The 15,209-nt window shown below is 47.9% G+C and overlaps 1 protein-coding gene and 1 long non-coding RNA gene across 2 annotated transcripts; one reads left to right on the top strand and one right to left on the bottom strand.

The window, feature by feature from the left end:
• Positions 1–914: 914 nt before the first annotated feature.
• Positions 915–12,066, bottom strand: LOC109488449. Its single transcript, XR_002141428.2, has 4 exons — positions 11,999–12,066; positions 8,670–8,861; positions 8,003–8,133; positions 915–1,206 (listed from the first exon to the last, which is right to left on the bottom strand). It is a non-coding gene; the product is annotated as an uncharacterized LOC109488449 (long non-coding RNA).
• Positions 12,067–12,116: 50 nt separating this feature from the next.
• On the top strand, positions 12,117–14,849 carry PPP1R3G (protein phosphatase 1 regulatory subunit 3G). The gene has a single exon (XM_019793081.2). The coding sequence runs from the start codon at positions 12,796–12,798 to the stop codon at positions 13,849–13,851; it is 1,056 nt and encodes a 351-aa protein (XP_019648640.2). The 5' UTR covers positions 12,117–12,795; the 3' UTR covers positions 13,852–14,849.
• The last annotated feature ends 360 nt before the right edge of the window (positions 14,850–15,209 follow it).

The following is a 15,209-nucleotide window of genomic DNA, read 5'->3' as shown; positions in this document are numbered from 1 at the left end:
ATTGAAAAACACATTTTCTAAGGCAAGTTTTCCTGTTTTTGCCATTTGGCTTCCCCTGTAGCATGCTCCATTACTGGTTATTTGGATAAATTTTCTTTTTCTTTTTTTTCAAAGATTTTTATTTATTTATTTGAGAAAGTGAGAGAGAGTGCACATAAGCAGGGTGAGGGTCAGAGGAAGAAGGAGACTCCCTGCTGAGCAGGGAGCCCGATGTGGGACTTGATCCCAGGACCCTGAGATCATGACCTAGGCCAAAGGCAGACGCTTAACCAACTGAAGCACCCAGGAGCCCCTTGGATAACTTTTCAGTGATACTCTGTGAATGCAGATATATGGCAATATATTTATGGTTAAGGTTTAATTTAATATGGTATTGAGACAAAAATTTTTCAATATACGTGTATTATTATTATTAATTATTATTATACTTATTATTATATTATTATATTTATTATATAAAAATATATAAAAATATGCTATATGAAAATACATATTAAACATTTTTTTCAAAACCATATTAAATTTAACCTTAACCTAAGGAGTCAGGAAGTGCCTCTGAGGAAAGAAATGGATCTCGGGTGACTTTCCAACCACCTCCAATGAGCAGGGTCAGGACTCTGGTGGGGTGAGATGGGCACTTGTTTTGGGCACAAAATTTAAGGGGGCACCAAAAAAACCTCAGAAATCAAGATACATAATATATTAATTCAATATTTCAAAAATCAAAATTATGCAAGAAATTCATGAAAAAACATCAAAATGTTAAAGACAGAACGATTAAAAAGGTGGGGGGACAGATCCCAGTTACGTGGGGCTGAAACTTACAAAACTGCAGGTGTTACAGGATTTTTCCTTTAGTGCCTGTGGTTCTTGGTCACGCCGCTTCGAAGAATGAAGAGGCTGACTAGAGTGGTGGCAGCAAAGCAAAGTTTATTGAGCAACAGCGAAGGGATAGTACAAAGCTCTGGAAGAGGGTGGACCCCAGAGGGTTGCCATAAGCCTGTCACCCAACCAGGTTTTTGTCATCTCACATGGGAAAGGGTGGAGGGCTCCTTCCAGGCTGGTGTAAAATCCTTTTAAGGATGGTTTCTTCTTAGGGTGGGGGCCCCTTGTCCCTGCTTGCCTTTCTTCCAATTATCCTTCATTACAGGATGGTAGAGAGAGAAAATTTTGGAAAACCCCCATCAAGTTTCTTTCACATAGCAGCTGTAAAAGATGTATTATAGGTTTGTGCTTACAAGTGCAGGAAGCTAATATATTCTATTTCACATAATTACCATAAAAGAAAAATCTTCTTTTCCACATGAGCCTCTTTCTTCAGAACATTTCACAACATGGCATCTGGCTTCTTCAGAATGTCAGTTAAGATAGAGAGAGCCAGAGAGTGTCAACAGAAGACCTGACATGGGAGTGACATCCTATCACTATTCAGTAGGAAGGAGGCCTTGGGCTCTACCCACACTCAAGGAAAAGAGATTAGACATAACTGGAGGGCATCAGAATATGCCACCCCAAAATATGCCACTTTGGCATGAGGATTATTTTGAGCTAAAGAAAATTAAGAAGCAGCAGACAAAGAAAAAAGCTCTCTGCCCTCCCCCTATCTGGCTAGAAGCACAACATAAATTTCTATTTGTAGAAGTGTTTTCCTCTCCTTACCAGGAAAAGTACAGCTCGTAGACTTTTCATCCCTGGAGATGACTCTGGATTCACCTCAGCTCAGACGGCACTGGAGGAGTCTATATCACAAGCCTTACTCAAACTACACTATCTTCTGTTAGTTTTCCCTGCACATTTACCATCCCAGGTTTGCCACCTCTGAAAGGGTTTATTCCTTTTCTTTTGTCTTGTCACTTCTCTACAAATTTATTATTCTTTGTTAAGACAATGTTTAAGCCCAAGTTCTAACCACTAACCACCCCTGTGAGTTACTTATCACTGAATTTCTCCCCTGTAAATGAGTGCTGCACATGTAAATAAACTGTTTTCTCGTCTCCTGTTAATCTGTCTTTTGTCAGCTTAATTTTCAGGTCCCCGGGTGCAGAACCTAGGAGTTTAAAGATTTTTTATTTATTTATTTGGGAGACAGCACAAGCAGGGGGGAAAGGGGCAGAGGGAGAGAGAGAAGCTGACTCCCCATTGAGCAGGGAGCCCAACTCGAGGCTTGATCCCAGGACCCCAGGATCATGACCTGGGCTGAAGGCAGACGCTTAACTGACTGAGCCACCCATGCGCCCCAGAACCTAGTAGTTAAAAGAAAAGAAAACTTTTCTTTCTCCCTATAGCCTGAACATCAGGAGGCAGGATCCCTGGGATCTATGTGGGAGCTGTCCATCACAGCACCATAGGACGCCAGCATTTGATGCTGTTAATGCTGGCCTTGTACCTTCCTGTCACATCACTGGCTGAGTAGACAGAGTGGACCACAGTAACATCCTAGAAGTCATTCTGACACCAGACATCTAATAATACCTTAGATAGAATATGCAAGGCATTGTGCATCACCTAAACGTACTCCATTAAATTGAAAGAAGATGTGTCCCCAACGCATTTGCCCCTCATCTGGATTCCAAAGTGTTATTGGACACTCCAAAATGACCTCGCACAAGTGGCCTTAACAAATTGCAGTTAAAACACCTTACTCCTGCAACTTTTACAAAAGCATGACTGTGAATACATCAGAAGGGGTCAAAGAACACTTAAGCTTCAGGAGTTTCACTGTAAATCTGCCTTGGAGCAAAAGTGGCCATTATGACTAGGTTGACCCAAAACAATGTCACAAAGTAGGTAAAATTTGGAAATTGCCTTAAAGACCAGGTCAAAAAATATAAGTGGGGGACAGGATATTCCAGGCAACGAGAAGAGCAAAAACACTTTTAAGGGAAGAAATTTTAGAGAAGTTTTCTCTAGAGCACTGGTTTTAAGATACGATGGTAATGATAATGGTGATGATGAAGGCGATGGTGATGTTGGTGATGGTAATGATAAGGGTGATGATGGTGATGGTGATGGCGGTGCTGATGATGGTGACGGTGATCGTGGTGATGGTGATGATGATGGTGATGATGGTCATGGTGATGGTGATGATGGTCATAGTAATAATGATGGTGATGATGATGATGATGGTCATGGTGATGGTGATGATGGTGATGGTAATAATGATAGGGATGTTGATGGTGACGCTGGTGATAATGGTGATGATGGTAATGATGATTACATTGTTGTATGGTGAAGTTCTTTGCTCAAACAATATGGTGGGGAATCCCAATATGTAAAACAGGTAAAAGTACAGTGTCTCAGCTAGATTTGGAGCAGAGGGCCTAGGACTCTGTTGTCTCAGCTCACGTCAGCCCAGGGGGATCCTAGAAGAATTCTGCAGAAAATAACTTCTTATGGTGAATAGAGGAGAAGGGACAGAAAAGTTGTTGGAGTCAGATTACTTCCAGATAAGGAGTTTGGACCACACTTGGGAGATGTATACAGACGGTGTCAAAGCAGGGGTCAGGTAAGCTTCCTCCATCAGGGCTGTGCCAAAGGACTGGAGGAGGTCATGCTAGGTGAGTAACAGTGACATGGAAAAGGAAAATATGGCCACATTATAACAAAAGGAAGAATGGGCAGAGGAATAAGACCAAGCAGCCAAAGATAGCCAGTGAGAGGGAAGAGTCAAGTGTTATAATGAATCTAATTTTTAAATGTTGAATCCCATAAATGCTTTTTTATATTTTTAGGATTATGGCAAAATATATAGGTAATATAAAATTTATCTACAAGTGCTTTAAAATTTTTACTTTTTAATAAAATGAAAAGATACTTGCACAAGACCAAGAATTCAAACAGTAGAAAGGATCTACAATGAAAGTAAGTGTTCCTCCTATCTCATAGCCCCAGTCCCTTAGCTCCACTCCCTACAGGCAACCCCTGTAATAGGATTTTTCCAGAAATACATGCATAAACAAACAGATATATGGTTTCCATATATTAATTTTTTCTACATAAAACTTCTGTCCTTTGTTTTTTGTTGTTGTTGTTGCTTGTTCATATTTTTCCACTGAACAAACTAACCACATTTGTTCTTTTGGAGGAAACTGATGGGAAGGAGAAAACAGAATAGTAAAGTTCAGAATAACTTCCATGTGACTGGAGAGAAAGCAGATAGGGAGGAAGTAGCCAACCTTTGAAATTAGATCTGGACCGAAATGCTGGCTCTGCCACGTGCTTGTTGATATCCTTGGGCACATTCCTTGACCTCCTTGAGGCTCATTTATTCCTTCTTTCAAAATTACGATGATAACGCCTTCCTGTTAGGAGACCCTGAGCTGTAACCAGCAGAAAGCTCAATTAAACCGGTTTAAATCAAAAGGTTGTATGGTAAGAGGTCCCAAGACAGAGTGTCATGGTTCTCAATGGGGGAAGGGTGTTTGGAAACAAGAGTATGGATTTTTTGGTTGTCACATTCCTGGGGCTGCTAGTGGCATTTTGAGGGTAGGGCTCATTGATGTTTAGATCTTAAAATGTTTGCTGTAGGTGTTCACAGCAAAGACCTGCCCTGCTCACAAAGCCAATAGCCTTCCCCTTGAGAAGCATCAACTTAGCAGCTCACGCACAAAACCATGTCAACTCTCCATTTCCCATGCTCAGTTAGCACCTCACCTCTAACTGTAGCAAGGTAGTTGTGACTATTGTGGGTCCAGGGGATTAAGTGAGACTACATCATCTCTTGCTCTCTCTTGGGGAAAAGGAAACATCCCTTGGAAGCTTCCCCTCAGACTTCCCCCTCACATCTTCCTGGCCAGGTCACTTGCTCATTCCTGAACCAGTCAAGGGCAGGATGGGGTTTCCTCCGAGATCAGACAGATGCTACTGTGGAGGGGATGGGGAAAGGTGTGTGTGGGAGAGGTGGGACGGATATCTGCTAGAAAGGAGGAAGAGGGGTGGGTGTGGAGCTGGCCAGCCACATCCCCACTATACTCCCTCACAGGCTATCATGGACCTTATGGAGAGAAAAAATCTCTGTCATGTAGTGCGAAAGCAAGATGTGTGGGTTCCATCCCTCCTCCCTTCAAAGAAAGAGGTCAAACCCCGTTGTTTCCCAAAACTTTCAGTTCTGCCTCACACACAGAGGAAAAAAGCAAGCAGGCTCTGGACAAGAAGGTTGAGAGGGCAAATGAAGGGCCTCCTTCTAGAAGCTGAGGGAGTTTCTATGGAGCCATGCAGAAGTACATTGGTATCAGTCTTGCAATCCTAAAGTTTCCTAGCTTCACTCAGAATTGTGTCACATATACCAAGAACTTTAAGTTTTTACACATTTGTTTATGCTTGTGATCATGATTGGTATTTATAGTCATCCAAAGTCAAGTGAGAAAAGTCACTAAATATAAGTGAAATGACTTAAACATGGCAGAAAATGAGATGAGAATAAAAAGTTAACTGAAACTTGAAGTGTTAATAGATAGGAAGTCAACTCAATTCTTGTGGGCTCTTTAAAATATAATGTTTAGGGACGCCTGGGTGGCTCTGTTGGTTAAGCATCCACCTTCAGCTCAGGTCATGATCCCAGGGTCCTGGGATTGAGCCCCAAGTCGGGCTCCCTGCTCAGTGGACAGTCTTGTTCTCCCCCCAACTTGTGCTCTTTCACTTGCTCTATCTCTCTCTCAAATTAATAAAAATGAAATCTTCAAAATGTAATGTTTAAATGACTGTTAATTTCAGAAAAATAATTGGTTGGATATTAAGCCAATCAGCTCTAGGAAACTTACAAATTACACTTAGAATATATCATGCAAATGATGTTAAAATCTTGATGATTAGAAAACATGAGTAAAACTCACTGAAAGACAGAAACCAAAGAAATTAAGAATAAAAATAGGGAAATCTGCCCTTAAGTCTTTCTTATTAACTCCTCATCCCTTGGTTGGAGGAAGGTGGGAAGGTCCCTTCTGACTTGGTGATTTTTTGTTTTTGTTTTTTTTGAGCCAAAAGCAACATGACATGTCTCCAACAGGATCCCAGAGAGGGCTGCAGTGGGGTTAAAACAGCGGGCTGTGCCATGCACATGCTATCCAAATCCTGGCTTGGCAGATTCCACCCTGGATAACTCGAGTGATTCATTAAATCTTTCTAGGCCCCCATGACTCCATACTTGGTGTAACAGTACCCATCCCAGTGAGCTGTGTGAGGATTTGTGACGCTGGGAATTTTTAACACACAGTGATAAGCAGGTGCTGGCTGTATTAGAGATCCTTCCAGCCCTCACTCTTCTGGGTGGCTGAATGGCTTTGGTTAAGCAAATCATTAGGATCTCGCTTGGCTTTATTTTCTCTATTTTTGAAGCAAGTCAGTTGTATACTAAGACCTCTTAGAGTTCCTTGACTCTGTTAAAAGGCCCACATGAGAGAGAAAAATGAACCAGGCAAGCAGGGTAATGTTTTTTTCAAATTTATTACAGGTTCATTCCATTGCCATATTTCAGTTGCACTGACAAAAGTGGCCTAAGGCGCTACAAAATTTGATCCTGTCCAGTTAGAGGGCATTTTTCTACCAAGTTTCCATGGCTGCAGTTAAGCCCCTGAAAAATCACCATGACTTTACCTTAATCAACCCAGTCTCCTTCAAAACCTAAAGAAGAGGTAGGGGAAATGTTTCTAAAATGCTGCTGCTCTTTTAAAATACTTTAAAAAGTAAGTATTTTTGAAATACTAGCATATCATATATGGTGTCTCTATCCGCTTAGATTCTGTGTTTGGGCCTAAGAATTAAACTGACAAAAGACAAATTTACAAGAGAAACGCATAAAAAGTTTATCTCATATTAGCAGTTTTGTGTGTACAGGGAGGCAGGGAGGCCTTCATATGTAAGAAATGAAGACTGGAAGAAATAGGCCTGAGAGTTTACATAGCATTTTAACAAAGAATGGTAAGTCGGGGGAGTGGGGATAGGGGAATGTGGCAAATCAGAGGAAAAAGGGGTCTAGGCTAAGGGTGGTAAACTGTGGGAAAGTGACCCAGAAATACACGGGGGAAGCTGATGGAAGCTAAGAGTTAGTTTAGTAGGTTTGTTTGTCCAGATTCATCTTGGTGTCAACTCGGTCTCAGGTGATAAGAATATTTTCCTTTTCCTGGTGCGGGAAAAGGATGCCCTACTTTTAGGTAGAAAGGAGGAGGGCAGAGAGCCCTTTCTGGATCTGCTGTTTCTCAGTTGTCCTCACCTCAAAATAATCAATGTGCCTGCTATGGTCTGCATGCTCGTGTCCCCTCAAGTTCATATGTTGAAATCTAACCCCCAGTGTGAAGGTATTAGGAGGTGGGGACTTGGGGGATCATTGGGTCATGAGGGATGGCTCTTATGAATGGGATTAACGCCCTTATGAGAGGGACTCAAGAAAGCCCCCTTGGCCCCTCCACCATGTGAAGCCCTTCCACCCCGTGAGGACATAGTGGAAAGACATCTGTCTGGGATGAAGGCTCTCACCAGACACCAAATCTGCCCAAGCCTTGATCTTGGGCTTATTAGCCTCTGGAACTGTGAGAAGCAGTTCACGGCTCATAAGCCACCCAGTCTGTTTTTTCATTCTAACAGCCAAGGTAGCATATTTTGGGGTGGTATGTTCTGATCGCCTTCATAGTTTCATGTTAAGTAAAGAGTATCAGCTTATTTACCGAACAGTCTTACCATCAAAAAAGGAAACCAATGGTAATCAAGGAATGGTGTTATCTTAAGAAAAAAAAGATGTGATTCCGAGGCACGGTCTCAGAGACTAGGAATCAAAAGACTGTTCTTATTCCGGCTCAATTCTTGCCTTGAGTGAAAAGTTTGAACAAGACTTCCTCTTCGAGTGTCAGCTTGCACATCCGAAAAATGAGAGTTTTAAGCTAGCTAAATTCTCTTGAGTCCTTTCTAATTTGTCCTGTTCTATCACAGTTTGGTGCAATTTCTTAGACGCTCTTCTATCAAAGGAAATCTAATTCCTGCCTCTTTGACCATATTGGCGCTTGTGACTCACCTCTGAGGAAGGCAGCGTAGCAGAAGAGACACCGGGAGTCTTCGGAGACTAGACCATAAAGTCACGCAGCATCTGTCTCTGTCTCTCTCTCTGAGCAAACAGGTTACCAGAACAGCCCGGAAGCCACTGAGCTGGAGATCATACAGAGATGCCTGAGGACCACCAGGGGATCCGGCCCAGCTGTCCGATCTTCCCAGCCCAAGCATCAGAGGATCCCAGCCCCAGCCTTCCAGCTGCCATAGCCAGAGACCCTCCGCCTGCCCCCGCCTTGCAGATTCATGCAAAAATAAATGCTGTTGTTATTTTAACAAACAATTATGTGTGGGGGTGGTTTGCGATGCAGCAGTAGGTAACTGGAATTGATGGTCAAGCTAGGAACCTCTGAATGCCCGGAGTAAACGTTTTAGCAGCTGAGGCACATGACATTTGAAGTTGGACTAAACACATTTCAGTGCGGTGGATGACATTTTGAAGTTCTGCATGCTGCATCATTTAATAATCGACTTCAGGCATCCAGATCCCCATGTAGGGAAGACCTGGGCCCTGTTCTGAGTGGAAGCTGAGGGGAAAGGTATCCTGGGGCCAGAGACCACCCACTGGGTCCACATCTTTCAGGAGACAAGGGAAGGACCCCAAGGCCCCTGTGGGCCCCAAGTGGAATTCTTACCTCTCCTGCTTCTGAAGTCTTCCTGTGGCTTCTGAAGAACAGAGCTCTCCTGTTTCCTCCAGCCCTTGTGACTGCTCATTCTCTATCCTTCTGCAGGCTCAACTTTCTCCTCCTGGCCTTTAAATGCCCGAGTTGCTAAGAGCTCAGTCCTGGGCCCTTGTCCTCTTCTCAGCTCTAGACCTGGATATCCTTCTGTGGTGTAATAAAAATATGTATTTGGCCTTTGTCCCCAGTCCTGGCACAGAATGCCTTCAATCCTGGAAATTTCCTGAGTGATGGGAGTGCTTTACATTATGAGCCCCTTTGGTTCACACCTATTTATGCTAATGAGATGATTTAGGTTAGGGCCCCTAGATGGCCTCAGGGTAGCCCAGGGAGGAGGATGGGGCTGGAGATTGAGCTCTATGAAAGTTCTTGAACAATAAGCTTCAGAGAGCTTCCAGGTTGGTGAACACATTGACGTGCTGGGAGGGTGGTATGCTTGGAGAGGGCTTGGAGGCTCTGAACTCTTCTCCCCACATATTTTTCATTTCATTATTGCTGAGTTGTATCCTTTATACAACTGGACAAACTGGTAAATGCAAGTAAAGTGTTTTCCTGTGTTGGGGAGGAAACACTTTTCCTCTACCCTCTTAGGTTCAGTGACTAGAGCCTGCAAGTTAAACTGACAAAGACAGATTAACAGGAAAAAAAGGTTTATCTAATATGCACACGGGCATTTCACTAGAAAGAAGTGAAAACCCCAAAAAGCTGTTAGGGCAAGGAGCATATATACCATCTTAGCAAAAGGTGTTAAATCGTGGAAAGTGACAGAGGAAAAGGTGCTTGGGCTTCCAGGGGCAGTAATGTGGGAAGATAAATATAAAGGGGAAACGAATGGAAGATAAAGGTTAGTCAGGTTTATGTAGGTTATAAGATTTAGTAAGTTATGCAGACTTAAGTCAGCATCATCTCCAGGGGCATTTCTGGTGATTAAGAGAGGGAAACATATTTAGACATGGATAGTTATTATGTCACCTTTACAAATGGAAAATTATGCTCTGCTTTTAGGCAAAAAGTGGAAGGACAGAGATCTTGAGCCAGCTGTCTTTAACTGCTTTCTCAAAATAATCCTTATGACAAAGTGGCATATTTGCAAAAGCACATTCTTATCCCCTTCACCTGAATTCTGTGAACCATTCTGATGGATTATTGAACCTGAAAGGGGAGATCATGGGAATCCCCAAATTTGTACTTGGCTGGACCAAAGTGTGGTAGCCTGGGCACACCGTGTGCAGCTGGCATCTGAAAGGGGGCAGTTTCACAGGAGTGAGCCTTTTAATCCGTAGGATCCGATATTATCTCCAGGTAGCTACAATCAGACTTCAATTGTTGGATACCCAGGTGGTGTCAGAAAGAACAGAGAATTTACTAAACTCAAAAGGCCCAAAATGGGATTCATGATTTTGCCCTCCCTCCATTCCTCTTCTTGGTGGTCCCCTGCCCCAGGGACTGTGACTGCCTCTAGTAACCACTAATGTCCAAATCCTCAAGGCATCTCTACTCCTTCACCTCCCCCCATATGGGTCCATAAGCATGTCATGCTGGTTTCACTTCTCAATAGCTCTCAGATATGTCCACCCCACCACCATCATCACTCGACCTATGTATAATCACCTTTCACTTGAAAGACGGTGATAGTTTCCTAACAGATTCACCCACATTGCCTCTATTCCCCACAATCTGCTCTTCATCCTGCTTCCAGAATGAGCTTTCAAAACTTAAATCTGGTTAGTCATACTTATGATTCAAAATCCTCCAATGGTTTCTCATTGCTCAAGGCCCTGAGTGGCTGGCCCCTTCCTACCCCTGCATCCTCAGCCCCCACCCCTTGGGCCACACAGGCTTCCTTCAGTCTCTCCCTATGACCCATATTTCCTCCCACATGGGGCCTTGTATGGGCTGAAATGTTCCTTGCAGGCCCACTCACCTTCCTCCGGGAGGCCTCCCTGGCCTCCCTGACCAGGTCGTATCCTTCTTAGCATTTGCTAGAGTGGCTAAGTCTGTATTTGCTTGTGTGGATTTTTGTTTAATAATTGTCTCCTCCAGTCTATTGAGTATCTATTGAGACTGGGTTGGGCCCAGAGCCCTGCACAATGCTGAGAGTGATGCCTCCTTCAATCCCACTCCTTAGACACCTCAGCTTTTCTAGTCCCTGCCCTGCAGTGGGCACATGCCCCGAGAGGATCACCACAACCTCAAAATCTCTGATATCCTATTTTATCTTCCAGATAGTTTGGAAATTTTGTGTTTAACTCCATAATATATAGATGTTAACCTAAATGTAAAAATAATGTCTTCTTCCTTAAATCTTGGAGTTGTTCCAGAAAGCACACCAGGAGTATCTGGTGCAAGAGTAAGCTCCCAAGTTGACATGCAGTTATGGTATTCTATATTGGGTACAGTAGGACCTGCCATCCCATCGAGAAGCTGGCAGAGCCCCTACATCATGAACACCATCTCCAGCCCTGGCTTCCTAGCCATGGGAGAAATCTTCCCTCTTAATCACCTGGGTTCAAATCCCACCACACCTAGCTGTGAGGCCTGGGTAATGAACAATCTTTCTATGCCTTTATGTCCCACTAGTAGAGATGATCTGAGAATAAGATCACACAAGAGGAGTCAGTTCAAACCAGCACTGTTGATGGCCAGCTTCTCCATGAATATGAGCTATGAATATGACTCTACTCACCACCTTTGGCTTGCCCCCTCACCAAAATGCCTAAGGCGCTGGGCCCTTTTAATTCCCCTTTAAATTCTGCCAGACCATAAGGTATTTTAGTTACAATGCCTCGGTTAAATGACCTGGGTAGGTTGACTTTTCTTTTCTTTTTTCTGAAATATTGGATCTATGTTTAAATACTGGATCCTGGGGTGGCTGGCTGGCTCAGCCGGTTAAGCATCTGCCTTCCACTCGGGTCAGGATCCCATCCAGTCCCAAGTTGCGTTGCTCTCTCTCTCTGTCAAATAAATAAAATCTTTAAAAATAAATAAATAAATACTGGATCTATTTCTAAAAAAGCTAGAATCCCTAGCTTTTTACACAAGTAACTCCATACGTCCACACAGGTTTATACGGAGTTCCCAAAATGCAGACCCTAGAGCCCAGCAGCAGTATGCCCTTGTTAAAAATACTACTAGAAACACCGAACCAGCGTGGGGCGCAGGAACGTTTTCACAACCTCCCCAGGTGACACTGAGGCGCGCTCGTGTTTGAGAACCACTAACTCTGACCAAGGTAAAGTCAGCCCGAAAAACAAAACCAGACAAAACCAACCACAAAAACCCACCACCGAAAGTCTCCCTGGAGTCCAAGGCCAGGCTCCGTCCGCAGCGCCGCACGCGCCACGGCCCCTCGGGGCGGCGGGGAGCGGCGGTGTGCGCGGCGCGGCGCGGCGTCGNTGCGAGCGGGACGGGAGGCCGGGCGCCCTGAAGTTTGGGAAGGAAGGAAGAGAAAGCGAAGGAGGCGCTCTGCCCTCGGTCCGCGGCCCGCCGCCTCCCGGCTCCCCCGCTGGCGAGCTTCCTTAATTGCGCGCCTGCCCCGGGGACTTCCTGGGCCGATGCGACAGCGGGGAGGAGACCGCTCTGCGACTCGCCAGGACCTGCGGGCTAACTTTACGGGCAGAAGGAGGGCAGTTCGCGCCCGAGTCCACGAGAGCTGAGCGCCGGTTCACCCCAGGAGCTCCGGAGGCAGGACAGACGCGGGCCCCGCCGCGGTGGGCGGGAGGGAAGCGGGAGGCCCCGACTTCCAGAAAGCCGTCTCTCACCTTCTGCCCGAGCCTTCGGCAAGCCCGCCCAGTCGCTCTGGCCCGCGCCGCCCCGCTTCCAGGTGTTCCCACGGCCCGCGCCTCCCCGCCCTAGGCCCTCCCCCGCTGCGGGCAGGTTCAATCCCCAGAGCCGGCCCCACGCCCGCATCCTCCTCCCACTCCGTCCCGGGCAGCCGCCGCTAAAACCCGAGGCTCCCGAGGGGAACTGCCCTCTGCTCTCGGGGCCGGGGCGGGCTCTGAGCGCTCCTGCAAAGACCCAAGGTGTTAAGTGTCCAAAGGAGTCCTGAGCGGGGAAAAGCGATCCGGGGCCAGGCGGCTTCATGGAGCCCCAGGGGGTGCTAAGTTTGGAGAAGCAGGGATCTGCGCTCTTTGGAGAGCCCCCGCCAGATGAGGGGTTGTCCGCCCCGGGGGTCCTCCGCATGGAGGGTGGCGGGGACGGCGGCGGCACACCGGAGGCCCCGAGCCCCGACGCTGAGCCCTTGTCCGCGAAGGAAGAGGCTGCCTCCCGGGAGCAGGCGGAGCCGTGGGAGTGCCGCCGCCGCCTCCCGCGTTCCTTCTCCCTGCCCGCGGACCCGATCTTGGAGGCGGCCAAGTTGCTGCAGCAGCGACAGCAGCTTGGCCTGGGGCTGGGCCGGGAGGGCGGCGAGGGGGCCGAGGGCGCGCCGCACAGCCCCGGCGGCTGCTGCGCCAAGTGCAAGAAGCGGGTGCAGTTCGCCGACGCTCTGGGGCTGAACCTGGCCAGCGTGAAGCACTTCAGCGAGGCGGAGGAGCCGCAGGTGCCTCCCGCCGTGCTGTCCCGCCTCCGCAGCTTCCCAATGCGCACCCAAGACCTAGAGCAGCTCCCGGGCCTCCTGGCTGCGGCGGCCTCGGCTGCGCCCCTCTCTGCGCCACCTCCCCGGCTTCGGCCTCTTTTCGAGCTTCCCGGGCCGAGCGCCGCCGCCGAGCGACTGCGACGGCAGCGCGTGTGCTTGGAGCGCGTGCAGTGTTCGGCACCCTCGGGCGCAGAGGTGACGGGCTCCGGCCGGGTGCTGGGCTGCCCGGGGCCGAGAGCCGTGGCGGTGCGCTACACCTTCACCGAGTGGCGCTCCTTCCTGGACGTGCCTGCCGAGCTGCAGCCCGAGCCGGCGGAGCCGCAGCCGTCAGAGGCGTCGTCCGGGGGGCCCGGGGACGCCGAGCAGGAGCCCGGCGCCGAGCGCTTCCATTTCTCCCTGTGCCTGCCCCCGGGTCTGCAGCCCCAGGAGGGGGAAGACGCGGACGAGCCGGGCGCTGCGGTCCACTTCGCCATCTGCTACCGCTGCGCCCAGGGCGAGTACTGGGACAACAACGCGGGGGCCAACTACACGCTGCGCTACGCGCGCCCTTCCGACGCGCTCTGAGCCCGAGGCCGGGCCCCAGGCCCCGCGCCGCCAGACAGCGACCCGGCAACCTGCGGGAACGTTTTCCTGAGCACCGTCCACCGGGGAAGGAAAGGAGGGAGCCGTTCAGCTGTAAACTCGCGCGCACCAGGACAGATCCTTCGAGTAAGCATCGCGAGCCCGGGCAAAGCACCGAACCTCCCCGGCCCGTTTTTATCTCGCTTAAGCCTCTCTAGGCTGCCTCTAGAATTCTTGGCCTGCGTCAGAATGGGAAGAAAGTCTTGACTCCGAGCTGTAGCCTCCTTCAAGAAAAAGGTCCTGACCCTTGTGCACGGCTGTAAGACCTTGGGGTTTGTTTTCAATTGTAGACATCGTGTTTTAGCCTTTGCAGCTTGCTGGAAACGCCTCGGATCTCAGGGAAAGGACAGGCATCCCGCCACATCGTGCGGAGAGAAGGCTCTGGATCGCGGGCCTGTGCCGAGGCCTTTGCGCAGGGGCCTGTTTCTCCGTAAAAACTGGGTGGGGCCTTGGCTGGGCTTTTCTCTTAACTGGGATCTGGGAGATGTTTGCACAGACCGGACGTTATTTACTCGGCCCTTTGTGTACACACGTCCTTTAAAAAATAAAGGCTACTTGCACACCCTTTCACGCTGTACTTGCTATTTCAGCTCCTGGGGAGTCTGGGAGGTCTTGATACGTGATCTTCCTCAGCTGATCATGCTGGCCCTTTAACAATAATCAAACAACAGTATTTCCAAGTTTCCTTTCTTCAGTCTTTCCTCTCTGAGGCAGAGGCCCAGATTTCCCATTCTGGGCCAAAAATGTTCTTTAAAACGTTTTGTAGAAGGCTTTTGTTCCCTGCCAAAATAAGGGGCTTGGTGAATTGAAACACCAGAGTAGTCTGGTCGGGCTGCTGTGAGCCGCAGGGTCACCCACCCTCCACCCCCTTGGTGTAGGCAGAGCACAGAATAGCTTAGCTGCTAGACTTCTCTGGGCCTTTAGCAGTCAGAGAAGCTGGACTCTCAGGGGCTGGGCGGGGGGGGGGGGGGGGGGGAGAGGGATGGACAGGTGTCTTTCTGTCCCCACTCAGAGCCACAGTGGGTAGTGATGACCGACAGATGCTGAATCATGCCCAGCAAGTACGAGCCGCTCAGAACCAGATGGCTGCTCTGCAGGCTGGCCTTCTTCACTCACCTGCTGATGGCCCTGGATGCCAGGGTGAGGCGGCCTTGCATGAGCAGGGCGGGGGAGCATCCTGGGTGAGGACCTGGTTTTTAGCCACACCTTGCTTATCCTTTGGTAATTTGTCTATCTTTCGTTTTCATATTTTCCAGAACATGACTAGTACAATCAATTCATTTTGTAATGGTAATCTTTAA

This window comes from Ailuropoda melanoleuca, chromosome 5 (genome assembly GCF_002007445.2).
Source record: "Ailuropoda melanoleuca isolate Jingjing chromosome 5, ASM200744v2, whole genome shotgun sequence".
NCBI lineage: Eukaryota > Metazoa > Chordata > Mammalia > Carnivora > Ursidae > Ailuropoda > Ailuropoda melanoleuca.
The sequence above is the reverse complement of the archived record's forward strand: the minus strand, read 5'-3'. Positions and strand labels throughout refer to the sequence as shown.

Excerpts from the sequence above, each read along its gene's own strand:
- PPP1R3G (XM_019793081.2), top strand. The coding sequence starts at position 12,796 with ATGGAGCCCCAGGGGGTGCTAAGTTTGGAGAAGCAGGGATCTGCGCTC.